The 27,591-nt window shown below is 49.3% G+C and overlaps 2 protein-coding genes across 2 annotated transcripts in view; one reads left to right on the top strand and one right to left on the bottom strand.

Annotated features, from left to right (window-relative positions):
• Positions 1-700: 700 nt before the first annotated feature.
• Positions 701-6,903, top strand: TMEM150B (transmembrane protein 150B). Its single transcript, XM_063137987.1, has 6 exons — positions 701-765; positions 2,687-2,746; positions 2,854-2,921; positions 5,172-5,299; positions 5,639-5,816; positions 6,704-6,903. Exons 1-6 carry the CDS (start codon positions 701-703, stop codon positions 6,901-6,903), a joined length of 699 nt encoding a protein of 232 aa, XP_062994057.1.
• Positions 6,904-12,563: 5,660 nt separating this feature from the next.
• Positions 12,564-27,591, bottom strand: part of BRSK1 (BR serine/threonine kinase 1) — a 56,339-nt gene continuing 41,311 nt past the window's right edge. Inside the window, exons 11-19 of the mRNA XM_063137838.1 lie at positions 27,247-27,344; positions 25,615-25,765; positions 24,803-24,863; positions 21,518-21,725; positions 19,489-19,537; positions 19,019-19,142; positions 17,756-17,936; positions 15,227-15,316; positions 12,564-13,443 (exon numbers count right to left, since the gene is read on the bottom strand). Of these exons, the coding sequence (XP_062993908.1) occupies positions 13,259-13,443; positions 15,227-15,316; positions 17,756-17,936; positions 19,019-19,142; positions 19,489-19,537; positions 21,518-21,725; positions 24,803-24,863; positions 25,615-25,765; positions 27,247-27,344 (1,147 nt within the window). The 3' untranslated portion in view covers positions 12,564-13,258. The remainder of the gene's footprint in view (positions 13,444-15,226; positions 15,317-17,755; positions 17,937-19,018; positions 19,143-19,488; positions 19,538-21,517; positions 21,726-24,802; positions 24,864-25,614; positions 25,766-27,246; positions 27,345-27,591) is intronic.

Raw genomic sequence — 27,591 nt, 5'->3', positions numbered from 1 at the left:
AGCTAGCAGATAATTCCAGGGTAAGGAAACCCTTGAAATTACATGGCTCTGAAGACTCAAAGGACAAAATGAGACCCAGGAGTCCTGGTTCCCAAACTCTCTGTTCCATTGCCCCATAAAGAACTTCTGACCTTGCCCGTTCCCAAGTGCCAGCTCAAACACCCTATTGTAGTTCATTCTCCCTGTGGTCTCTAGATCCTAAGAAGAGGGCCATTTGCTTTAAGTACTGCAAGGAGCTCAGCCTCGCTGAGTGAGAGGCGGGGCAGGGGAAATTGATAAGTATACTGTAAGTGGAAATCTCCTTCTCTTTGTTTTCCCTTTCTCTCTTTAATTCCAGTGGTACAGAGTGAGGCAGGGAGTCTCTGGAGAGGAGAGATGAGGCCCCCTGGAATGAGTAGAACTGGGGAATCATCTAGTTGATGGGCCCAATGAGTAAGCCATAGAGTCTTGACTTGCAGCTATCTAACCCGCTAGCCTGTCCCCTCCTCCTAACCCACCCACTCCACATGGTTCTAGGTTCAGGTCTCTTTGCTCAGGCCATCCTCCTGCTCCGTCCCAATGACACATAAAATCCAGGGATCCTCACCTCTCTCCCAGGCATTTTCCCGTTCCATTCGTAAAGTACCCAGGAACCCTGGGCCACCAAGGCTGCTCTTGATGTCGTCTCCGTCTGCTTTTCATCTTTAGGTCTTCCGCCACCATGCGGCTCTGGGCTCTCCTTCCTGTGGTCCTAACCGTAGGGGGGATTATCGGCTTCTGGGCTGTGTGAGTAATCAACCCATGGGACGGGCTCATCTTTGGGGTGGGGTGAGGTGAGTGGGGGCATAGCTAAGGCCCCACCAGGACCGGCTGACCTAGATGGTGGGAAAGGGGCCGTTACATGTGTCAGCTCAGCTCTGATATTGAGATGGTAGCAGGGAGGAGCTCAGTGGTAGAGCATCTGCTTTGCATGCAGAAGGTCTCAGGTTCAATCCGCAGTGGCTCCAGTTAAGAGAATCCAATTGCAAGTGATGGGGACGATCCCTCTCTCAGCCAGAGACCCTCGGAAAATTGCAGCCTGTTGAAATATCTAATATTGGGCTAGCTGGATCAATAGTCCAGCCTGGTATAACACCGCTTTGTTTCTATTTCAGGTTTTGATTGGGGATTGATAGTCAGCTTGTTTTTTGCAATATGTTCAACGTAAATTCCAGTCTAGCAATGTTTTCCTCTGGAGCACAAACTCCTACTAGAAACAGAGTGGGGGGTGGGGCCCTGTCCAATTTAGGGTTGCTGGCTTTTGAACCTGGCCCTGCAGCCCTCCCTTGAACAGCAGTTTTGATCAGCCAAGATTAGCAGGTGTTTGTACTGAACTCCCTAAGAAGAGCATGGCTTGCTGATAGCTGTAGACCAAGCCTCTGTTAAAGAGACAGGGCAGCTTTCCTCAACCTGGTGCCCTCCAGATGTGTTGGACTGGGACTCTCATCATTTCCAGGCAACATGGCCATTGCTGAGAGTTGTAGTCCAACACGTCTGGAGGGCACCAGTTTGGGGAAGGGGACAGACTAGATTTTTTTTATTTCCCCCCCCCCACACACACACACACAGGCTTGTTTAGGGTGACCATATGAAAAGGAGGACAGTGCTTCTGTATCTTTAACAGTTGCATAGAAAAGGGAATTTCAACAGGGGTCATTTGTATATATGGAGAACCTGGTGAAAGTTCCTCTTCATCACAACAGTTAAAGCTGCAGGAGCTATACTAGAGTGACCAGATTTAAAAGAGGGCAGGGCACCTGCACCTTTAACTGGTGTGATGAATAGGAAATTTCACCAGATTCTCCATATATACGAATGACACCTGATGAAATTCCCGTTTCAACACCACTGTTAAAGATACAGGAGCCTTGTCCTCCTTTTCATATGGTCACCCTAGGCTTGTTGTCAACCCTACAGTAATATGAAACAAGGTGTATGTGTGTGTGTACAGATGTATGTATGTAGTGCGAGTGCACTGCTCTTACACGCTCATAGCTTCCATTTATATTCGGCTTAGTAAACAACCCAGGAGCGTTCCATTCCTGAGTTGTTGATGTCATGTGCAAATCTAGTACTCTGGGTTGCTTAGGGTTAAACAACCCGGAGTTGTAATCCAATGTTCATCCATAGTTGTCGGGTTAAAATTCTGGGTTGTTTAACCCTAAACAACCCAGAGTGGCAAGTTTGCATGTCATTACAATTACAATTCTTGGGTTGTTTACAAAGCCAGATGTAAAGCAGATGGTGCTGTACCCTAGCAATTCATGGGTTGAAAAACCCATGAATTGCAGTTACGTGCAAAACAGGTCCAGACCTCTTTTAAATCTGGTCACTCTAGTATAGCTCCTGCAGCTTTAACTGTGGTGATCAAGAGGAAATTTCACCAGGTTCTCCATATATACAAATGACACCTGCTGAAATTCCCTTTTCAATGCAACTGTTAAAGATACAGGAGCCCTGTCCTCCTTTCCATATGGTTACCCTAGTATATTTATACTATGATTTTAAAACCCAGAAGACTTAAGTATTCTCTTTTTGCAAGAAAACTGACCAAAGAACTTCCTGTTATGCAAGAGAGTGGGTGATGTGTTACACTACTACTTAAATGGGTTAGGAAGAATAAAACCAGTTTTAGTGGTTTGGTCTCACGAAATTCCTGTTTCCCCAGGTTTGCCATGGCAGTTGCAAATGGCTCCGTAAATGTCACAGAAGCCTTTCCTTATATCAGGTACGAGTAAACTGCATTTCTCAGAAAGCTCCCCCAGCCCCGGGATCTGCTCCAACTTCTAAATTTGGTTCTAGTCGTATGAAATTCCCCAATTTGTCTCTCCTCAGCACGTGTGGCGCCTACCCACCCCAAAGCTGTGTATTTGGTCAAGTCCTTAATGTAGGAGCTTTTTTGGGTAAGTTTGATCTTTCTCATTTCGTCTTTCATAGACTCATAGAATAGCAGAGTTGGAAGGGGCCTACAAGGCCATCGAGTCCAACCCCCTGCTCAATGCAGGAATCCACCCTAAAGCATCCCTGACAGATGGTTGTCCAGCTGCCTCTTGAAGGCCTCTAGTGTGGGAGAGACCACAACCTCCCTAGGTAACTGGTTCCATTGTCGTACTGCTCTAACAGTCAGGAAGTTTCATACACTGTTTTGCAGGAACCGATCCTGGTAAACCGATCTCCTTATTTATTGGGTTTTTTGCCTTTAGGGAAGGACGTGTGAACGTTTTTGTTAGAATGACTCGCTAGAGTTGTCCTTCTTCTGGATTCAGCTCCCTCTGTAGGCATTTTACCTCTGAGGGAGGGTGTGGAATTTAACGGGTTGGTCTCTGGTGCACATGCGTGCCAATGCCCGCACATGGACGCTAAGGCTGCCCTCCTGCATGCACACAGTTGGGAGTCAGTCGCGTTGAACTCAGCGAGGCTTGCTTCTGAGTAACTGCGCGTAAGACTGGACTGCAAGCAACCATGCGGGGCACAGCCTGCCGTTTTCACACGATGAAACAGCTGAGTATATTTCGAACCCTTAAGAATGTATCCTTGCAGTTTTTCCCACTGCAACTAGGACCTGCAACAAAATGTTGGTTCCAGTCCATTCCTTCTCTCCTTAATACTCTCTCTGAGTTTAAGACAGCCATAAAGACTAGTCTCTTCCGGCTGGCCTACCCAGATGAATTTTAAACCTAAGAATTTTAAGAAGTTGTGATTATTTTAATATTGTATTGTTTTACATGTTCTTTTAACCAGTTGTATTATATTGTATTTAGCATTGTTCCCTGCCTCGATCCAGAGGGAGAGGCGGGTAAGAAATAAATATAGTAGTATTCTCTCCCATTCCCTTTTTTGTTTTCCCGTGAGCATACGAAGTCCTCATTGAGCTCTTCCAGGTGGAGGGGTGTTCTAAAAAGTTTCTGTACTCCTGCAAATGGTGGGACTTCCCCCCCCCCCCGCCTACTGATACCTCTCTCTAGTGCAGGGGTACAGAACCTCTGGCCTATGGTAGGGTGACCATATGAAAAGCAGGATAGGGCTCCTGTATCTTTAACAGTTGTATTGAAAAGGAAATATCAGCAGGTGTCATTTGTATATAAGGTGAACTTGGTGAAATTCCCTCTTAATCACAGCAGTTAAAGCTGCAGGTGCCCTGCCTTCTTTTAATTCTGGTCACTCTGGTATAGCTCCTGCAGCTTTAACTGTTGTGATGAAGAGGGAATTTCACCAGGTTCTCCATATATACAAATGATATATGTCTGTCCTCTTTTTCATATGGTCACCCTGGCCCATGGGTCATGCCAGTCTGACCCACAATGCCTTTTGTAGCTTCACCACAGGGAAGGGTTTAAGCTCCAAGCCCTACTCTCAGAGGAAACTCCTCGAAGGGCTTCCCCCCTGCTATCTCCGATCTGAGATCGGTATGTGTGAGTGTCAGAACAGGTATGTGTGAGTGTCAGAACCCCACAAGGTATCTGGGATCGGAGAATTATTAGCTGCAAGGGCTGGGACTCAGCCGTGCGGGGACGGGGGGGAAGAGTGGCACACAGATGAAACCCACCCACCCACCACCCACTGCTAAAATAGCCACACAGAGGTCTCCATGGCATAAATTTGTCCACCCTCTTTTAAGCTATCCAAGCCAGTGAGACGCACACACATACACCCCCCCCTCCTAGGGCAGTGAGTTCTGTAAATTCATTCTGTGTATCATGTTAATAAGTAACTTCTTTTGAGAGTTCTGCTGCCAATCATTGGATGGCCTTGAATCCTACGGTTCTGAAGGCAAAACAAATACTTTCTCTTTCTCACTCCCACTCTCCCCTCACCCCGACAGTCCCCAACTGGAATCAGCTTCCAGGTGTCCTAGAGGAAGCTGATTCAGGGCTTGGCCTTATACAGTTTGCTACCAAAAGCACACTTCTCTACCAAGGGAAACTCCAAATTCTGTACCAACCAAAGCTTCCTTGTTCTCAGACTAGTCATTTGGAGAGGAAAGGCAAGAACGCTGAAATCACCTGAAATTCTGCCTCCCCCACTTCAACTTCCTTTCTCCACCTTAAGGACTAGAAACGTGCTCTTTCTTTTAAAAATATGTCTTAGACTCTTAGGCAGCAGTTTAAGTGAGGGTCTATTATGGAGTAAATTTGGCACAATGTCTCTTCCAGGCATGGTGATCTGCTATCTGAAGTACCAACAGGTGCGGGATTACGGCTGTCACTCCCGTTTAAATCTAGCCGGGCTTATTCTAGGCCTACTTTTTGCCTTTGGGGCATCTCTTGTGGGCAATTTCCAGGTAAGGTGGTGCAGGAGGATGGATGTAGTATGAAGAGCCAGTGGTGGGTGGAAAAGAGATCTTGGGGGCGGGAGAAACGCTACTCCAATTATGGTGGAAGGGGCAGAAGAGGCCTGCCTCTCTCAACTTTTGTGGGTGTTCCTTTAGCCATACTTTTTAAAAAGGCCACTGGGATGGGGTGGGAAGATTATTTGGCTAAAACTGGGAGGAGCCAGGCTTGTGGGTAACATTAAAGGTTCCCACTGTCTTTCCCTACCCTATAACATAAGCTCTGCATAGATTTGGTACTGCAGGGGATGCTCTGGTAATGTTATTCTGTTGTGTCCCCCCACCCCACAGCAATATAACCAGCTGGAAACCCATCTGGTGGGAGCCTTCTTGGCATTTGTGGTGGGCATCATTTATTTCTGGGTCCAAGCGTTTCTGACCAACCGAGTGAATCCGAGACACGGAGGGTCGTGGATGGCGCCGCTCCGGTTCTCCCTCAGCTTTTGCGGCACCGCCTTCTTCATCGGCAGTATCCTGAACATGGCATTTACAGGGTTGTGGGGAGGGAAAAGGGGTCAGAATTCTGGGCCAGGACTTAGAGAATTATGTGACGGACTTCAGTGCTTGTTGATGGGGGGGGGGCATTGAAGGGCACAGGAAACGCAACTATGTTTGTACCAAAGTTGCTTTGAAGAGCTGTGAACCTCACGGGGATTTTTCTTCAGGGATGAGCATTTGCGGTGCTATACAGACCTGAGAAAAATATTTTAAATCTTCAGGGATTGGCTTCAAGTCCTCCCAAAGAATTTAAATGGCCTTAACGTTCAGTAGGAGCCTGGGTGACCCAGCACCTGGGACTTTTCCAAGGCTGATGTTAGAGGTCAGCCTGATCAGGCACTCACCAGGGCCCCTAACCTGGCAGGGGTCTACTGGCAAGAGTGTGCCAGCCCTGCTGTTTGCTCATCCACCCTCTGCCCCAAAGGACATGGGCAGATGCTTCTGCCGCTTCCTTGCTCACCTGCTTTATCCCTGTCGTAGGAATATAGGAAGCTGCTTTATACTGGGTCAAACCATTGGTCCGGTCCATCTACCCCAGTATTGTCAACACTGGCTGGCAGTGGTTCTCCAGGGTTCCAGGCAGGATTCTTTCGGAGCCCTGCCTGGAGATGCCAGGGGTTGAACCTGGGACCTTCTGGGTATAAAGCATGTGCTCTACCTCTGAGGTACCAAAGGCCACTCCCTCAAGGTAGCAGCTGGTAGCATGGCAGTGAAGAGGATGAGGCCTACTGTGGAGCATTTTGCCCAAGATTCCCCTCAAACCTGGAGTGAGCCTTGGGCTCTTGCCAGCCCATCCGGAATCTATTTTGGGGTTGACAGATACTGGCTAGTTCCTCTCCTTGATTCTTCTAACCCCAGCGATTGTGCTTTTTACATTGAATCTGACTTCGGAGGCCGCCTACTGCGAATGGGCCCTGGCCATGGACCTGTTCGTGCTCTTTGGCCTCTTTGCAGTAGACTTCTGGCACGTGGGGTCCTGCTCCGTCCACGTGAATCACCGACTGGCAGACCGAGATACCCAGGACATCCAGGTGTCGACGCAGACTCTACCGCTCTGATGACTCTGCAGGGAGGAACAGTGTCCACAAAGCTACCCACACAAACAGATACTGGGACCTACTTTTCTGAGGAGAAAGGGCCACATCCTGCCATGTCCTTTCACTGGCTGGACCAGCAGTTCAAGCTTTCTGTTATGGGGGAAAGAGAATCAAAAACATGGTGGGACCCCATTGTGGGATGCCTACCCGTGTCCTTCTGCTGCTCCCTGGAGAACCTTTTCAGCTGTCTTTCCTTATATCAGGCCAAATTAGTTCTGCTCCCAAGGGTAAGACAGAGCAGCGGCCTTTCCACTGACTGAGAAGTAGTCCCAGCCCTTCGCTTTCCCTCAGAAGAGGGCCCACCAGCCACCTCCTCTGTAAACCAATATTTTTAAATGTCTATTTTATTCTGCTTGCATCCTCACACTGGTGGCAACAAAGTGCCCCCCTCTCCCACCCATTGTTTTTGCCTTGCCCACCTTCACATCGCTGTGTGAACAACCCGTTTTATCCACTATCAGCTGAGGGGACCGGCCTTCGCATTCTACCTCATAAATGGCCCTAGGAACTTTTTGTGGCATGGATGGGGTAGGGTTTTTTATTCCATCCTTTACTCTGTTCCTCCACCACTGTCTCATTGATGTGACAAGACACGGCGAGACAAAAACACCTTCTTCTCCACGGCCTGGGCTGGTACGTTGGATCTTGGTGCCGTAGCTGTGCTCTGGCTGAACTGTGCAAGTCGTAGCCCAATACAGTGTTTTATGTCTTCCTACCTCACTCTCTAGACGCATACGGACACGAAACTGCTGCTTGTTGGAGCTGTCATGAGGAAGGATAATGATCTTGTTCCATAAAGTTCAGGCCCAACTTCTTAAACTGAACACAGACAATTATATACCCCGCAATGATTCTTAAGAGGGGTGGATATAGAGTCCTTTCCCCACCGCCTGTATTAGCAATACCAAGCCAACAACTTTGTGCGTTCTTCCTCCGTTGAAAAAATCATTCCAAGATCCTCCTTTGTTTTCCCTCCTCTGTAAGAAAAGGAGTTGAATTACCCACATTTTAGTGGTGAATACTGAATTCCAAGACACTCTCTTATAATATTCCCTTTGGGAATTTGCTTCTTCCACAAATGGAAAATCAAGTCGCGCCAATTCTCCCCATCAAACTCTGATTTTAACTATCGTAATAGGAGCTTTTCCTATCCAACCTCCTTTCTTTTGTTGGTGGAGAATTAATAAACTGCAAGCCTTAGATTGCTATCCTGTCCACGGAAGACTGTATTTTGTGGCTGCCAAACTGCAGGCGTGGCAGGGTATTGTGATTACAGCCATTGGTGTTTTAGGTGCAGTCTTAATACTACCATATTTAATGCTTTTGTGGGCCGTATAGAAAGTGGAAGGACAGAGGGCAGTATCTTTCTGCAACTGTAGGGGATAAAAGAGCTGAAACCCACCTGCACACTCCTCTGCTCATTCCTTGTAACATGCATACTCTTCCATTCCCATTCTCTCTCTCACACACACACACACCATGGACTACCTACATGTATCAACTCACTCTACATACACAGTACCCAAGCTCTGTAAATGTGTCTCTTAACACCCCTACTTGCATGCACAGTCACATGCACAGACCCTAACCCTTGACTCTCACCGTTTTTATGGTACGCACACAGAGTACATGGAGCTCATTCTCTGTGGCCCGTTACGTACCTGGGAATTCTTCCTTGTGGTTCTTTCCCATTCTGGCGTTTCCCTCCATTGGGACCTTTTGCAGTGAAAGGCAGCAAACCATTTGCCTTACCCTGAGGGCCCTCCATCTGGATGGGTCCAGAGCATTGCAGGAAGAAGCCACAGCGAAGTGGTTCCCAGACCTCTGCAGTAACATATGAATTGGACCGCCCTCTCTCTCACCTCTACTTGCATGCAAGTTCATATGCTCTGAACACCATCCACCCACTCTCTTGGCATATGGACAAAGCAGTCCTCTCTCTCTCTCTCTCTCTCTCTCTCTCTCTCTCTCTCTCTCTCTCTCTCTCTCTCTCTCTCTCACACACACACACACACACACACACACACACACACACACACAGACAGAGCACCTGTTGGCGACATGTGTATCCACCACTCACAATTGACTCCCATCTGTCCACGTTTATGCACCCACCTTACCTGCGCTCATTCATGCCAAGTGCCCAACCCAAACTCTTGCATTGAACCCACTGAGAAATCCGCTGCAGATGCAATCCAACATCCACACACCAAGGCATAACTAACCCTATTCATTGAATTTGCAAAGCCCCATTGACTGAAGATGGCCCTCCCTTAGATCTGAGGGAGGGTTTACTCAACTCTGCAGTTTCTGTTTTGTCAATGATGTGTATGTATGTATATGTACAGAGGGGGGGGGGTACCTTCAGCAACCCCAAATCCTTGCACTTACGGGGTATTATCCTATTGCTTTAGGACAGCTAAAAAAAAATAACCCCGGAAATGAGCAGAAATGCTTGTTCCCAGAATGGAGCACGTGGAGCTTGCAGAAGGCAGTGCTGCCGGCCCAGCCCAATCTGGAAACAAGCATTTCAGCTCATTTCCAAGGTTAGTTTTAGAAGTCCCTAAGCCTAACCTTGGAAATGAGCTGAAATGCTTGTTTCCAGATTGGGCTGGGCCGGCAGCACTGCCTTCTGCAAGCTCCACGTGCTCCCTAAGCCCCGTTGTGCAAGCAGTGGGTCTGACGCACGCTACAGAACCAGAAGTGGAGCGGCCCTGCTGGATTCTGCCCCATGGAATGTACTTGGATTGACTCCACGAAAGCTTGGTAGCAAAGCTCCCCTGAGCCAACCAGAACCATCACCCCTGTAGAGTGGGGGGCGGCATTCCTCTCCCTGATGCCCTCAATCCCAACCTGTCAGTTGAAAGCAAAAGCGGCACCTCCCGAAGGCCGAATGGAAATGACACTTGTCGGATCTTTGCAGCAAGGGAACATTTGAGTGATTGTTTGTATTTTTTCTTTTTCTGAGCAATAATTAGACCCCGGAGATGACAGGACATAAGAAGGTTTAGACAATCAGATGGAAGTGGAGAGGTGGGAGCTGGGCAGTGGTGTGTGTGAGCGTGATGATGCCGAGTTCACGAAAGGATGGGCAGACACGGGGCCAGAAGATGATGCGGAGAGGGGTGGGATGGGGAGGTTACAGACATTTGTCTCCTGTTCATGTGCACGCCCGCATGCGCCATCACCCACATCCTGTGTTACCCTTCCCAGCTGGGAGAAAATACTCGCCCAGAGCAGGACGGGGAAGGAGGAGGAATGGAAGAGAGAAGCAGGATTGCTTTTGTAGAATCTCCCCCTCCCCATACACACACATACACACCCTACTACACCGCTTCCAGTTGCAATGTCAAAATCCAAACTCTCCCTTCCCAGATCTGTTGATGCTCACTGACCTATAAATCTGAAGTTCCTCCCAACCTGCTCCTCCCACCTCCCTACCCACCGCTACGGAGTCCTGCGAAAGCCACCCATGGTTCAAAAGGAGCAGTGTCGCAAGAACTGGGAGTCAGCCTCCATGTTTAAGCCCAGGGCTGGCATCTCCAGGGCTCCTCTGCCTTCCATCAAGGCCACAGGGCTTTCAAAACACAGTCAAGTGGAGCCTCCCCACTTGTACACACATCCACACACCCCCCACGCTGCCTTGTGCAAATGGGTGCAGAGCTTTAGGGGAAAGGAGTGAGGGCTTGAGAGGGGGGATGAGCCATGGACCCACTCAAGAGTTCTGAAAGGGCTGCTAAAATTACACGAGACAGAGCCAATTAGAAGCTAGAGAGAGTGGTATCAACAGGTAAATGACATCCCTTGAAATTTTGCAAACCAGATTTTGATACGCCAAAGAATAACTAACATGAGGTTTTGGAGGGGGAGGGGAGTCAGGCAAAAATAGGATAAGAGTTGGGGTTTTTTTTTTTTACTAAAATGTGACCTTTTAGACACATGATTTTGATAAAAATTACCTGCATAAAATAACAGTTTGCCTTTAATACAGACAAGAGAAATCAATTCTAAATCTGACTTGATTTTTGTTCTAGTCGCCTTTTTGGGAAGCTATGACATCTCTAACCTTTGGAGAATGAAGTGTATGTGTTTTAGCTAACAAAACGCAATGACCCTGTAATGACTGCCCATGGGTTGTTTAAACCATGAGTAGTCATGATTATGCAGAGGCAAGCGAGTATGCTGGTTTCCGCTCACTTCTACTTTGTGAAACATCTCAGGACCATTCCTGGGTTATTCAACATGACATCCAAACCCAGCACTCTGGGTTGTTGAGGGAGAAACGACCCGAAGTTTTAACCCATGCTTTGTTGTTGGGTTAAAACTCCAGGTTGTTTATCTCCGAACAAGCTAGAGTGCTGGGTTCAGATGTCATGGCAAATAACCCAGGATTGGTATGTTCCTGGGATATTTTGCAAAGTGGAAGCAGGTGGGAGGTAACTCCTTCGCTCCTGCGCAGTCATAACTAAGCCATGGTTTAAATAACTCATGGGAGTCATGACGTGCAAACTGGGTCAATGTTTGTTTTCAAAATATAAAAATGGAGTGTGATGAAATGGTTAACAGAAGACTATCTGATGGAGAAAGGGGTGCTAATAATTTGGGACTCGCCCACCCCAAGGTATCATTTCCCAGTTTGTAGCTATTCTTGCATCGTCTGTGTAGGAACCACAAAGACCCATTTAGCAGGGATTTGTATCTCCAAAATGTGACACGTTATTGTGCAACTTTGACACTAGATGTGCTTCCCGACGGGAGACTCCTAGACACTGTGCCGCTGTTTCGTCGTTCCTCCTTAACGGAAACACTGTCCTAAGTGGGGGGGGGAGCTGAAAGAAGGGTAGAAAAACACGAAATGTATTTTAAAACTGGATTACTTTTATTGTTGGAGCTTTTACGTAATTTTTGGCTTTAGGGGCAGATGACATCAGCTGGACCCCCTGTAAAATTCTGTGGATGAGGCAAGAAGACTGCACAAGGTGAAAAAGCCTTGTTCGGAAGCACCCTAACGCCATTTAATTGGAATAAAGAGCATCCATACCAGTGCAGAACCTTGGTTGGACGTGGGAAGGGAAAATGTAATCATGTTGCACTGTAACCATTTTGCAGTACCAAGGATTGGTGATTAATTTTTTAACGTTTGTTTGACTGTTCCTGGGCATACACACATAATTTTGTTTGTTTACTGTCGGCAACTTCCAAAAACTGTACGTTAAAATTGGATCACTCTTATTGTTGGAGCTTTTACGTAATTTTTGGCTTTAGGTATAGTTTTCACTTTTTTTAAAAAAAAAGGGGGGGGTTGAAGTGAAGGGCAGGATATGAATTGAAAATAAATAAATATATAAATAACTTTGCCAAATGTCAGCTCTCAATCAACTGTTTTTTATAATACAACATAGTTTGGATTTCAATATATGTGAATTTCCATTTTTTGGCTCCCCTCTTGAAATTCAGATTTGGATCATTAAAAAAAAAACCATCGGTTCCGGGGAGAATTTTTCAAACTTTTGCTTTTAACAAAGTGTTTATGAGAGTTCCGGTAAATATTTTAAATTTCGCTCAGCTGGCAATCATGATGATGATGATGATGATTTTTAAAAAAGAAATGTTTCTCAGTGTGGAAAAATCCAAAGAAGAAAGGAGGGGAATGGACACTTTTCAATTCCTCTCCTAAAACAAGAAATCTTCCGACTAGCTCTGTCTCGCAATTTTAGCTAATGCTCCTATGATATTGTAAATAAGTTGATGCTTTATAGGCCACAGAAGGAAAAGCAGGAGAAAGAGGATGTCTCATGGCGTAGACCAAACTGAAATCAGGACGGAGTCTGTGAAAAGGGCTCAAGTAAATAAAGGCACCCCCTTCCCCCCTCCCCCACAAAGGAATCAGATTAAATCTCCCAAGCCCCACCGGCTCCTGCCCGGTTCCTCCTCCTCCTCCTCCTCCTCCGGTTTGTTTGCTTTCTTCAGTCCACCATCTTTTTCTTTGTTTTTGTTTCCATTTTATGTTCTTCCCCCCCCTCCCCTTCTGTTCTTTTGTGGATCTGTTTTGTTTTCTGTTAACTATTTACAAGTTCACAGTATGGGCCGCTCCCAAGATGGCGACTTTCCGCCCCGGGGTGAGACGGGGCTGTTAAATTTGAACCAATCCCCGCCCCTTTGCGTCTCTGGTGGGGCCTTTTACCCATCCGTACAGTTCATTGGCTCCTTTCTGTCCATCTGGGGCGGCTCCAGCTATTCCCAGGGGCGGTAGAGTTGGCTTCCTCCGGCTGCTTCTCCCCCTGGCCTCCCCTGTGCTGGCCCCCTGCCCCGTACGTCACGGCTGCTGTGGGGACGGGGGTGGCGGTTGCTGGACTTGAGTCCCGTTGGACGAGACGAGCTTCTTGTCCTTGGAGCCACGTCGATGGTGTTCGGACGAGACGTCGGATTCGGAGCGCCGAGATGGCTGGCAGCTGCGAGTTGGGGTGCCTGGCAAACGGGGCTGCTGCCCGTTCTTCTCATCTGGGAGCAGAAGGAAGTTCAAACTTCAAGTTAGTTTAGGGTAGCCATATTTGGAAAACCAAAAAAAGAGGACACCCGGGGGGGGGGGGAGCAGATTTCCAGATCTTCCGGAAAGCATGTCATTCCCCCACCACTTTAAAGCCCCCCAATTGGAGCAGAGGAGAGGAAACCGTGTCAACCCGCCCTCCCCACTGCTTCACTTGGGCCCTTTTCTATAATGTCTAGGAATGACCCGCTTTCCCCTTTAAGGCCCCCATTGGAGCAGTGTGGGGGTGGGAATTACACACATCCAAAAAGCGTGTCATTCCACCACCACGCTAATGGCAGCCTTAAAGGGGAAAGTGTGTCATTCCAGGACATTATAGAAAATTACAGAACCGCCCCTGCCCCGCCCCACCCCGCCCCCCAGGATAGAACCAAAAAAGGACAAATCTAGGGAAATCCTGACAGTTGGTCACTCTAGTTAATTTCCCAAGTAGATCCCCACTGACACCGCTCTGAACATCTAAGTAGAAACAATGCTTCTCTTCTGCTCTCTGTCCCACAACAGCAGCAGCAGCAGCAGCAACAACAACGTTCCAAGATATCCAACCACGTTAACTGGGTTTTGGAGGTAGACTGACTCTGGTCATTCAGGTTACATATAGCCAAAATGTCTAATAGCCATAGGTAAATCTTCCTGGAAGGTATCTGAGTTTAATTGTTCTCATTTTATCTGCGCACCGCCCTGAGTACCCAGTGATATAAGGCGGGATACAAATGTCATCGTCGTCGTCATCAATCATCATCATCTAACTTTCCCCTTTAAGCCACGTAAGCCAGTAGCAATCATTCTATCCTGTGGCAACAAATTCCCTGAGGGTGCAATCGTAAGCATATTTAAGCAGGAAAAAGTCTTACAAGATTTTGGCTGGCTGGTGTATGCTGGGAGCGGTAGGTCTTTTTCCTGCCCAGACATGCATAGCATTGCACCCTTATTTAAGAATTTGTTGCAAAGAACTTCCTTTACCGTGCCCATTAATTCCATTGGATGACCTCCCTATTCCTGAAATTCCTAGTATTATCAGTGAGAAAAAACTCTATCTATTTTCTTTGTATTATGCGTCATTTTATAAACATTATAATGACGTCCCTCCTCCATAGTCTCCTTTTTAAAAAACTAAAATGCCGCAAAAACGCCGTGGCCTTTCCGTACAGACTCAGTGCTCCAATCACCATAAGTTGTACTTTGGGGGTGGGGTGGGGCGAACTTTGCAAGGTTGCAATTAAATCTAAATTACGTTGCAACAGGAAGCTGCCTTACATGAGGTCCAATTATCTGCCCACCAAGCCCAGTTTTGTCTGCCCCAACTGCCAGCAGATTTCCAGGGTCTTGAGCAGAGGTCTTTTCCCATCGCCTTGTAAGTGCCAAAGCCAGGGATTAAACCTGGGGCCTTCCTCTCAGTGCTTTACCACTGAGCTATTGCAAGAGCTTGACACACACACACACACCCCGTGGGGAGAAGCACACAGTGGAGGCTGGTGGCTCCGATTTCGGTGGGGCTGTGAATCCATTCCGGGTTTCAGTCAGAACCAGCCAGACTGTAAAAGGAGCTAACCAAGGTGCTGAACCCAGTTTGGGGACAGTGTTCATCACTTTGGATAGCACAGACTGCCGTGATAAAATTGAAAACTGAAGGAGGGCGAAAGCCCACCAGGTAAGAGTGCCTTTTGTGGAAATGGGCAGGGACGACCCCCAGCAAACTCTACTGAGGAGAAGGTTGCAAGAGACAGGAACGCCTACCTGCAAGGGCTTGCACCGAAGGCTGGTCGTGTGTGCTGAGCAGTTGCGCCTGAATCGTTTCCACAACTCGCTTAAACCGGCGGCTGGGACCTGCGGAAGCAGACATGGGCATAGAGATCAGAGGGGAAGTGGATCTCCTGGGTCAGACCCCAGACGACGGGCTCCAGGGGAAGAACGTGTCTGAGGCCACAACAATGGGAAGATGTGTGGGCGTGTAAAAGAGAACTGCAGATCTCAAACCCAGTGAATTGTGTGTGTCCATCCATCTATCCTTTCATACACACACACACACAATACACCCTTCGGGATTGTCACTATGGGTTCTATCCAATGTTACTCCTACCTACTTAGAGTAGGCCCATTGAAATGAATGTGCAGTTAGGCATGACTAGCATAAGTCCCATTCATTGTAATGGGCCTACTCTAACATTGCATCCAACCCTATGCCAGGGACAATTGGCAGAGGAAAGAGTCTCCATCCCCAAGCTAGAGGTTGAAGACTTATTTTCGAGCTGCTGGATTAATGGCTACGTTGCCTCTGGAGATGTTTGGCCCTGGAATAGCCTTCCCCAACCTAGTGCCCTCCAGACGTTTTTGACAACAACTCCCAGCATTCCTAACCATTGACTATGCTGGCCAGGGCTGATGGGAGTTGAACCCCACAACATCTGGAAGGGGATAGGTTGGGAAAAGCTGTCCTAGGCATACATTTCATTATATGAGTAAAATCTCAACTTGCCTGCAAAGAAATTGGGATCCCCTCATTCATGGTAGATTTATCTACACTTCAGATTTAAGACCCATTCCCTCTTCCCAGCCTTGTATTTAGCTGCTAGACTGGTTGCCTATAATGACCGGGAATTCCACGCAGGTGAGTGAACTGGCTGGCGGAAGAGAGGTGGCATGTTCTGTCCACTACATGGAGTCTAGAAACCAAGCAGGCTGCGGGAGAAGAGAAGCACTCTTCTCACTCAACAAAGACATGCAGCTCTCCATCCTTCCTCCGCCAGGCCCCAATAGGCTAGTAGCTTCTGTGGGCTTATTAAGCTTCATCACACCTACACGTTTGTCCCGGTTTTCCCTCGAAGTATCCCACTTCATTTCCATAGCATATGAAAGCTTGCAAACTTATACCTGTGCGCTTGTAAGTCCCATTCCTCTTTACACCTCCCCTGTAGCGCGTTGCTGAGGTTCACTCTCACATGCCGTCACCTCCGCCCATTGATCTCCTTTGTACCTCCTGCTACAGTTTATTGGTTGTTGGAAGTTGGATAACTCCCCCTCCATTCATCCTGATGGAAAACCTCCCTCTCCACCTCCTTCCATGAGCTTTTGCATTACCGGAAGAACCGGACTTTCTGTGCACCAAAATATGTCACTAAGAGGGTGGGGGACAACTGCAATCACAGCAGGACATGGTCAGCGTCATCGGAGTCCTTTGCATGCAATTCGCCATGACAGCAGACTATAACGCTGGTGTGATAGAGCTCATTGACAAGGCTGCTGTAGTCCCATGAGTAGACAATGTGAAGGCCATCACATCTCTACCGGTGAGGGGTCCTGGGGATCTCTAAACAGAACTCTTAGCACTCCCCCCAAAATATGAACACCCCAGGGTTCTTCAGGGGAAACTATGGCAGTCAAACCGATGCAAAGCTGATGTAAGTTTGTAAGATTCATAGAGCCTGGGTGAGGATCTACCCCAGATATATCAAACTCCACTGTCAAACATGGAAAAGATGGAACCAGAGTCCTCCCACTAAGTCTGTGGAATATAGACCTAAAATTTACCAGCATGATGTGTTTACTCCTGTTAGCAACTGTGAATCAAGAACTGGAAACCAGCATCAACTCAAAGACAAGAACAACAGATTCAAAGATGAGAGACATGCATGTGGAGAGGCCCATTACAGGGCTCAATATTAGAGACATTCTGCAGGCGTTGCCCACACATTAATGGCAGACCCGGCCCTATCGTTAGGAAGAGTGAAGCGGTCGCTTCAGGCAGCAGATGCTTGGAGGCGCCAGCAAGGTGTTGGAGGAGAGAGCGGTGGGCCATGGAGCCTGCCCTGCACCCCCTAAGCTAGCCTGCTGCCTTTAGGTGCAGTGGAGGAAGCTGCCCAGTGTTGAAGTAAGATTCATCTGCCAGTCCAGTCAGGTTTTGTACACAGAACGAGAGGGGGCACCATCTTGTTTGTTGCGTCAGGCAGTAAAATGTCTCGGGACGGCCCTAATTAATGACTACAGTAATGGCTGGAAACTATGCAGCAAGAATGGCTACAAAACCACATCCACAATGACTAGAAACTTGTCTTGTTTTGCTATGAGCCCACTAGAAAAGTAAAGTTCTTATAAGCAGCGCGCTCTAACCCATTGAACTAACATTTTGTTTTCCCAGGCAGTATAAACCCCTGAGGGGGATAGATAGCACTGAAACCACAGTGGCTGGAAACTTGCAGCGACAGGGTAGGCAACCTTTTCGGGTCCATGGGCATCCCATAAAGTAGAAGGACCCCAAAAGGCACACACCTGAGATGAGGGTGAAGGTGACCGAGTAGATCCCGCTGTCCTTGTGCGCCTCCCCACCCTCGGAGTAGCTGATGTCCACTTGGAACTTGACAGGTTTCTGGAAGACGGAGGGGCCGCCTGACGACTTGTATTCGGCCCGGAAGCTTGTTTGGGATACGACACTGTGACTCAGGCTGGGGATCTGTGGAGGTGAGGGAAGGCAAGACACGTCAACCTGCAGGCCAGTAGATGGATGGGATCCCCTTCCAGTGTCCTGCGTGTCAGGGCTGCCTCTACCCTGAGGCAGAGTGAAGCTATCACTTCAGGTGGCTGATGCTGGGAGGTAGTAGCAAGGAAGAGGGGAGGCCTGAACGCCACACAGCCTGGTCTGCACCCATTAAGTTAAGCCTGCCGACTTCAGTGGCAGTGGAGGATGCTGTCCCATTATCTGCCAATCCCATCAGCTTTTGTACATGTACTGGGAAGGAGCGCCATCTTGTTCTTCTGCTCAGGGAGCAAAATGTCTTAAACCAGCCCTGTGGCGTGTTGACGGGTACACAACCTTTTCAGGCTGGAAGGCTGCATGTGATGCTGTGTTAGGGGACCACCCATATGCATACACGCACACACACGCACACACACATACATCCTAGTGATCCTGATACAGATCACTCTTTCTTCGCTGCTGCTTCCAGTGAGGAAAGAGGTTCTGCATTATGATCACTGGGGGAGTGAATTGGCAGTGGAGTGTTAGGACGCCCATGTGGGGAGGAAACTCAGGCTGGGCAGGTAATGGGGAAAACGGGTTTTGCTCCCCTGTGCAAGTTCCACCACTATCCAAACCCTGCTATCCTCAGCAACCAGTAGGCATAGGGTGACCATATGGAAAGGAGGACAGGGCTCCTGTATCTTTAACAGTTGTCTAGAAAACGGAATTTCAGCAGGTGTTATTTGTATATATGGAGAACCTGGTGAAATTCCCTCTTCATCACAATAGTTAAAACTGCAGGATCCTTGCCCTATTGACCAGATACAAAAGAGGGAAGAGCTCCTGCAGCTCTAACTGTTGTGATGAAGAGGGAATGTCACCAGGTGCTGAATGCACACAAAGGACACCTGCTGAAATCCCCTTTTCTATGGAACTGTTAAAGATACAGGAGCCCTGTCCTCCTTTCCATATGGTCACCCTAAGTAGGCTTCATCCTGCCAGTCATTCATCATCATCTCCCCCAAACCTCCCAAACACACACTCCTCTCCCTTCTTGCCTGGTGCTCAGCGCTTACCGAGAGGAAGGCATGTACAATGTCAGCCTTGATGGAGCTCAGGGGTTTGTCTCTGATGACCACAAAAATTTGTTCCTCTTTGTCTAGGTTGATAAAATTCCCAAACCAGGATTTCTTGGCTAGCCTGAGAGGGGAGGGAAGCAGAATAGACAGGCTGTGATTGTATGCAAAGAATGACGGAGAAGAAGATTGGGAGATGGGTGGCTTGTGGCCAGTGATGTCACAGATACTATCCAGTAGGTACCTGCGATGCTTGTGCAACCACATCATACAGGCCACAACACACACTCTTGTGATATATGCACTTTTTCTAGGGGGGCGGGAGAAAGACATTTAGATTCCCCATACCAGCAACAGCACACTGGTTGCAGAATAAAATTATTGTCAAAAAGGAATATGATGAAAGAACCAGGGGGTGAGGGAAAGGAACCAAATTCTCCTCTCGACCATCACCATCTTCTGATACTCACTCAGGGGATGACTCTGGAGTAAGACTGGACATTTCCTCTGGTGTGGGAACTGCAGGGGAGAGGGGAAACATAAAACGTAAACCAGGAACAAGCTTGACCCCTTTCCCACCCACCCTGGCCCTTCAAGGGCTACCAGATGCTGAGGACAAAAGCAGGGGACGGCCAGGACTTCCACACCCCTCCTTGAGGAAGGGCGCGTGCCTTGCATGTAGAAGGTCCCAGGAAGGGCTGTTGCTAGGCAAGTAAAAGATTCAGGGCTCAGTCCCACAACACACAGCCCTGCATGCAGTTTGCGTATGTTAATTTGTATTGATATATGAACATTTACTTGGACTAATCTACATCTCACAGAAGGCAAAGCAATTAATTTTTTGGGCCCAAATGGCCTCCCACAAAATAAATTCTTCCGTTACTTTGCATCCCGCCCCAGATCATCCCAAACCAATTACAATTAATTTACAATTTCTCTCCCCCACATGCACTTCTTTCGCTTTTTCCCCTCCAGGAGAAAAACTGGCCCCATCCCCAGGCAATTAAACTTAGAAGAAAAGCTTCCACTGGCACCTATAGAATGGGATTTCCCCTCTTAATTGCCATGCAAGGGGGAAGGACTTGAGGTTGCCCCAGCATGTGGGGTAGGGAGGGGTAAACTTCTTCAAAACTGCCCCATGCAAGGCAATTAAGGCGAGAAAGAAATCCTCTATCAGCATCAATGGACATACAAGGATCTGGGGAATAGATCCAGGGCCCTGGGAAAGAGGTCCAAGGCCCAAGCCTCATGTGCCTAGCCCTAGCGACGCCTCTCCCGGGTTCACTGAGTAGGCAGTAACTGAGCTAGATGGACCAAGTCAGTATAAGGAAGCTTCCTAGGTTCCCATATCACACCCTACATAGCTCTCACACACTCAGCTGGCATAGCCTTAATTAGGGTGACCCTATGGAAAGGAGGACAGGGCTCCTGTAGCTTTAACAGTTGGACTGAAAAGGGAACTTCAGCAGGGGTCCTTCGTATGCACGCAGCACCTGGTGAAATTCCGTCTTCATCACAACAGTTACAGCTGCAGGAGCCCTGACCTCTTGACCGGATACAAAAGAAGGCAGGGCTCCTGCAGCTTTAACTGTTGTGATGAAGGGGGAATTTCACCAGGTGCTGCTGAAATCCGCTTTTCAATACAACTGTTAAAGCTACAAGTGCCCTGTCCTCCTTTCCATATGGTCACCCTACTCAAACTCCCTTTCCATTCGTTCATGCCGGCCCCTTTGAACCAGCCCTGAGTCCCCCCCTTCCCTCCTCCTCCTCGATCCTTCTTAATTGATCACATGGTACTCTGGGCGCAGTTTCCCACGTTGAATACTTCGTCCCCTGGTTCACAGCTTTTGCACCCACCCACCTGACAAGAGAGTTTTAGAGCAGACTTCCCCAAGCTGCCGCTCTCCAGATGTTCTGGATTACAACTCCCAGCATTCCTGACCATTGGCCATGCTGGCTGAGGCTGATGAGAATTGAATTCCACGACATCCAGTGGGCACCAGCTTGGGGACGGCTGCTTTAGACGTTTGCTTATCTATGATATTTGACATCTTACACCAGAGGTGGGGAACCTCCAGCCCGTAGGCCAAATCTGCCCCCTCTGGGGTCCCAAGATGGCCATTCCCCCATTTCCTAACCCTGAACCCCTTTGCCCTGACCGCTGATCGTTTCCAGCTTTTGCAGTTCTTTCTCCCATTCTAAAAAGTTGAAATGCCTCTCCTTAAGGAAGGCTGAGTTAATGGCGGTAAGAGCTCCAAGTTAAAACATGCTGGTGTGTTGGCCCCACCCCTTTTGCCTTCAGCCACGCCCACCCCTAGAATGCAGCCCCCCCCCCCCGCCCGAGAGATGATCTGAAATGGAATTCGGCCCACGGGCCGGAAAAGGTTCCCCTACCCTGTCTTACGCACTCACCCAACAGGAGGCACAGTTGTCATGCAGCTCACTTCACCCCCACCCTCACAGGCCCCTCCCCAGCAGGGGGCAGCATTGCACACTCACCTTGCAGTTTCCGGCGGTGAAAACGCGGGGAGCCAAGGAAGCTGTTCTTGATGGAGTTGAGGCGGGTTTTCCAGGCCACGCCGGCCACGCCAGGGCTGCTCGGTGGCGTCCCACCGGGAGTGCCGCTGGGGCTCTCTTTGGGCGTGTGCACCGGGGTGCCGAGCGGAGTGGGGAGGGGACTTCCCCGAGGGGAGGGGTGGGGAGTGACCTGCAGCACAGATTTGGGTGGGGGTTTAGTAGAGGGGAAAAAGCAACGGGGAGAGGAGGGCGGGTGAGGGGGCGGAGAGTTGGGGGGCAAGGGGAACGGGGCGGAGCATCGGCTCTGCAGGGCCCGGTCGCCTGCCGGGCTGCCCTTGGCCGGAAGCGTCTGCGTCTTCGCAGGGGCAGTGGGAGGCGATGGGAGAGAGAAGCTGAAGATGGGGCTCTGGGTGTGGGGAAAAGTGGGGTGGGGGGAGAGAGGTGAGGGGGGGAGAGCCGTGAGATGGGAGTGAGTAATGGCAGGTGACAGTCCCACAGCCTGCTCCCAGAGAGTCTCGCTCCATGGCCCAGGACTTGGCTTTCCCCTATTGTGTCACTGACTCAAGGATTAGCCAGCCCCATGGCAAACCTGCCCCATGCTCTTTGGTGAACGGTTATGGTGCCCTAAGTCTTCTCCTTTGCAGCCAGTCTGACATACGCTCTTCCAGAGGGAAACCTATCCACTGACCCCCACAGCTTGGATCCAACTTTACCGCAAGGCCGGGTCCGGATCCAGAACAGGCCGCAAGCCCAGCCCTGCACCGCCCTTCCTGATCAGCCATCCTCTCCTACAGAACGACCACTCTCAACTCCAAACTCTGAGCTAGCCTCCAGACCTTTTGGAGCACAACTCCCATCACCCCCAGCCACCATGGCTGGGAATGATGGGAGCTGTAGTCCAACACATCTGGAGGGCACCAGGCCTGCGGAGGCTACGAAACATTTCCCAACAGGGAATCTGCTCTTCAGCCTATACAGCATTTCTTTTTGGGAGGGTGGGGACCTTCGGTCCTTTGAGAAACTGTCGCTCACAAAATGGCCGCTACAAAATGGCCACCATGGGAGGCATGGCTAATCACAAAGGACAAGACACCTTTCCCGGAGGCAGAATGATACAAGTCAGAGGTGGCGGGGAGGGGGCCCTAAGCCCCAAGACTTCTCTCTCTTACCCTCGCTGGTCTCTTTAACCCCCCTGCCTTCAACTTACCAGAGATCCCAACTATAGGTAAAAACATGTTGATTTTTTTAAAAAGGGGGAATGGGCACGGCTGCCGAGAAAGGGGCACCTCTGCATATCCCTGCTATAGAGAAACAACCCTGAAGAACCAGACAGACTACCGTAAAGAGAGAGGGCCTCACCTTCTCCCCATATCTAGCCCCACTTCTGCATGCCTTTAATAACTACGACAGGCAGACATTCAAGCGGCAAAGCCTTTGCCAGCACAGAGGTATCCTGCTGGTAAAAGCTGCACCAGCTGAGTTTCTGCCTTTTGTGCGACAGTTAGCCACAGGGCAGCCCTGCCTCCACGAAGACACTGTCTCTACTGCCGCAACAGCCTAATGGGTTCCACTGTCAAATTTTACCCAATAATACTGGTTGGTGTCCTGCAGCCTCCTGCGTTGGGCCATCCTAGACACAACATTAAGCACACGTCAGACCCTTGGTTCGGGGTTAGGAAATAGCAGGTGTGGGGGAGCTGCAGGATCATGGATTGAAACGGAGAGGGGATTTAACCCTTTGTCCCATCGCGGTCCTGATCCAGAGCACAGAAATGGCAGCTGCACGGGGTGCTGATCCAGATCAGGAGTGTGGCAAGGAGATAGACTCCCTCTCTGCGACACTGTCGTCCTGATCTGCATTGCCGGCGTCGACACGCACGCATCATCCAGAAACCAGTGCACAAGGGCCTGTCGAGTGCTCAGCGTCACGCTGAGTTTGGCTCTTTGTCTCCCCTTCGACTGGGTTGTATCCGATGTTAGAGGAGACCCACCGAAAGGAGTGGGACTTGGGTTACTCATGACTAACTTACATCCCATTGATTTCAGTTGGCCTACTCTAAGTAGGGCTAACATTCAGTGGTGTAGCAGAGCCAAGCCTTGCCAGGACGCAGCGCCGGCACGTTTTGACAGCAGGGCTGCTGACATCATCTGCTGCCCCCTTCAGAATTCCCGGCTCCTCTGAGCTTAGATGCAGTCCTTGTAACACCCGATAAAAAGGATTTTCCCAGAAACAATATATTGTCCCCAGTTGTACTGTGAAGTATTTAGGGGCGGCTTAGGCTTGAATGGGCAATTAAGACTCATAAGCTTTACCAAAATCTACACTTTCAGATTTACCACCACACCACTGCTAACGTAGGATAACGTAGCCAGGTCTAACTGTGGTCCTGATAGGTGACCATATGGAAAGGAGGACAGGGCTCCTGTATCTTTAACAGTTATATTGAAGGGGGAATTTCAGCAGGTGTCATTTATATGCATGCAGCGCCTGGTGAAATCCCCTCTTCATCACAACAGTTGAAGCTGCAGGAGCCCTGCCCTCTTTTGTATCTGGTCACTCTACAGAAGAGGGCAGGGCTCCTGCAGTTTTAACTGTTGTGATGAAAAGGGAATTTCACCAGGTACTGCATGCATACAAAGGACACCTGCTGAAATTCCCCCTTCAATGCAACTGTTAAAGATGCAGGAGCCCTGTCCTCCTTTCCATATGGTCACCCTAGTCCTGTCCACACTCTCAAACTCCTGTCCGCACAAATCTTGACCCTACCGCCTGCTATTCAGAGGTCTTTTCGGGTCATCAACATTTCCCCCCTGAAAGTGGCTAGGTCCCTCGGAAAGCTCTGCGCCAGGTGGCAATTCAACAGGTCTGACTTTCCCCTGGCATGGAAAGGCAAGAATGGGGGTGGAGGTGGGGGGTGAGCTGCATCTGGCCAGTCTTCTGCCTGTCGTTCATGCAACTGTGAAAGGCGTGGCTCCCCCACCCCTACCCACCCTGGTCAGGAAAGGCCCCATAATCTCCACAGCACCTCCACCACCGCCCCCAGCTTGAATGGAGTGCAAGATGGGATGTGGATGAGGCTGCTGGGTCTGTGGATCTGTTTCCCAACCTCCACCCCCTTCAAAACCCACCCCATTCCCTCCTAGTGCCCCACACCTACTCTACTCCCCCCCATCAGCCCCCCAGCTGCCCCCTAGCCTCTGCCCCAATTGTTCATTTTACTTTCTCCACCGCCACCCCACAATCTTTGTTATATCGCATATACTCACCCTGGGGCTACTGAGGGGACTAGACGATAAGCCAGTGGACGCACCACTCACCGATCGAGACCTGTTTGTATAGAAGGAAGTGATATTGGAGGATTCGTGCTGTCTGGGAAACTGAGATACACAGGAAAGCAATTCTCTGGACCATCAACAGGGGGCAGCAACACACTGCACGCCTATGCAGTTCCCAGCACAACCAGCAGAGGCAGCAAAGATAAAAGCCCGGAAGACCATAAAACGTGTGTTAACTTTCTCTCTAAAATAGGCAATAACAAAGCATTAAAAACATCCATTCTCAGCACAGCCAGTCAGAGGTAGGCTATAGAACTGAATACACCTGCAGCTTCTGATACCATTGGCAGGGAACAACAATGTTTTGTGAATGTGTATTTTTAGCACGATAAGCATACATGTTAATTCCTGGCACAGCTACTGGAGGGTAGCAGAAAATGAAAATATTTGCAGTTCCCAATTCCAGTAGCAGGGAAGCATACTGAAAAGGCGACATCGCCCTCTAATGTCTGGTTGCAGAAGTGTCCCTCTCCTGCTAAACCGATGCAGACAGAAGGCCTGTTCAGAAGACACCTTAAACCATGGCGTTAACCATGGTGGTTAAGCCAAAAAGCCAGGCCATGTTCAGAAGACACCTTAAACCGCAGCTTTAACGATGGTGAATAAGGCTTTTTGCTTTATTCACCATGCCAAAAGCTGTGGTTTAAGATGCCTTCTGAACACAGCCCAGCTTTCTGGCTTAACCACCATGCTTAACGCCATGGTTTAAGGTGTCTTCTGAACACAGCCAGAGAGGAACTCACCTCTGGCTATGTTGTGCCATCTCTATGGCCCGTCGGGCCGGGACTGGGGAACCGCCGTCCGTGACACTCAGGACTTCCATGGACTTCCGCTCAGGCCGGCGCTTTCCATGCCGGTTCAGCATGGGCGAGTCGACCCGCTTCCGAGGGGGGTCTGGAAAAAATGAGAGAGAAGAGCCCGGCTGTGGCTGCCTTCTTGGTGAAGTGCAGGGGCTGTCTTCATTCAGGGATCATTCAGTATTCAAAGGAAGAAAAAAGGAAAGCATTCAAATACCCTGATGACCGCTGCCACACATTGCTTTGAGAGGGCCAGAGGACAGAATTTGGAGAGTGTGGGGATGAGACACACAGAAGTGCAATTCCCAGGTCCATCAGCAGAGGGCAGCAAGGCATTGCATACATAGGCTGCTCCCAGCACAGCCACCACTTGGTGCAGGGTCCAAGAACCGTGGTCCTCCAGGTGTTGATGGACTACAATGCCCATCAGCCCCAGCCAGAATGGCCAATGGTCAGGGACGTGGGGAGTTGTAGCCCAGCACCAACGGGAGGGCCACAAGTTCCCCACCCCTGAAGAACGCGTTCAAGGAGGGGATCTTTCACTGAGAGTGGGCTACGCCACACGGGTGTGCAGGAAGTAGATCTCCAGATGTTTTGGACTTCCAACTCCCAGAAGCCCTTGCCAGTATGGCCAACAGCTGGGAATTCTGGGAGTTGTTATCCCAGACATCTGGAGAACTACTTTCAGCCCACCTCTGGGCTAAAAGGGGATGTATCGGGAACTATATTAGTATATTATTGCTTTGATCTTCCTGTTTACCCCTACAAAATCCCCAAATGTGACCTGGGGTTTAGCAAACCAGCCAAGCAGCCCTGTCTGGGGGATCAGAGGATGGGGGCTTCGTTAATGATGGGATCCAGGGCCTTCTGAAAACATCTTTTGGATCCTTCGGAATCATTTTGGGCTGCATTAATAGAAGTATAGCTTCCAAATCACGTGAGGTACTGGTTCCTCTCTATTCGGCCCTGGTTAGGCCTCATCTAGAGTATTGCGTCAAGTTCTGGGCTCCACAATTCAAGAAGGATGCAGACAAGCTGGAGTGTGTTCAGAGGAGGGCAACCAGGATGATCAGGGGTCTGGAAACAAAGCCCTATGAGGAGAGACTGAAAGAACTGGGCATGTTTAGACTGGAGAAGAGAAGATTGAGGGGAGACACTCAAATACTTAAAAGGTTGTCACACAGAGGAGGGCCAGGATCTCTTCTCGATCCTCCCAGAGTGCAGGACACGGAATAACGGGCTCAAGTTAAAGGAAGCCAGATTCCAGCTGGACATCAGGAAAACTTCCTGACTGTTAGAGCAGTGCGACGGTGGAATCAGTGACCTAGGGAGGTTGTGGGCTCTCCCACACTAGAGGCCTTCAAGAGGCAGCTGGACAAGCATCTGTTAGGGATGCTTTAGGGTGGATTCCTGCATTGAGCAGGGGGTTGGACTCGATGGCCTTGTAGGCCCCTTCCAACTCTGCTATTCTATGATTCTATGATTCTATGATATCCCTGGTCTCCTTCTGGGAGAAACTCTTCCTCCTCTTCCTCCTCATGAAGTGTTTTCGGAAAGGGGTCCCTGACGATGTCTCACCAACATCATTGCGTGGAGGTAAGTCCTCATCCTCGCAGCTGGGATATCTCTCCTTGCGGTCGAGTAGAAGGTAGTAAATCATTTTCTCCTGGTTCTCCCTGCAATGGGGAAGGCAAGAAATGGGAGAAATGGGGTCAGCCTGCAGGCTGTGTTCACACTGCCCTGTGGGGATATGGGATGGAGGCCGTGGCTCTTTATTTTCCTCCAACCCAACTGTTTACAGCACAGCTGGGACACGGCTGCCCCTCACCGCCCACTGCCACAGAATCCAGGAAAAATAAATAAGCCTAAAAATGGTGTTTGCAATATTACGGAGCATCAAAAAGGTCAACTTTAGCTTGTTTG

This window comes from Elgaria multicarinata, chromosome 11 (assembly GCF_023053635.1).
Source record: "Elgaria multicarinata webbii isolate HBS135686 ecotype San Diego chromosome 11, rElgMul1.1.pri, whole genome shotgun sequence".
Lineage (NCBI taxonomy): Eukaryota > Metazoa > Chordata > Lepidosauria > Squamata > Anguidae > Elgaria > Elgaria multicarinata.
This window is presented reverse-complemented; position numbering and strand designations above follow the sequence as displayed.

Bases quoted from the DNA above. Each gene is read 5' to 3' on its own strand.
- TMEM150B (XM_063137987.1), top strand. From the start codon at position 701: ATGCGGCTCTGGGCTCTCCTTCCTGTGGTCCTAACCGTAGGGGGGATT. The intron at 5,300-5,638 runs GTAAGGTGGTGC...CCCACCCCACAG, and splicing joins CTCTTGTGGGCAATTTCCAG to CAATATAACCAGCTGGAAAC. The intron at 5,817-6,703 runs GTATCCTGAACA...TTCTAACCCCAG, and splicing joins CACCGCCTTCTTCATCGGCA to CGATTGTGCTTTTTACATTG.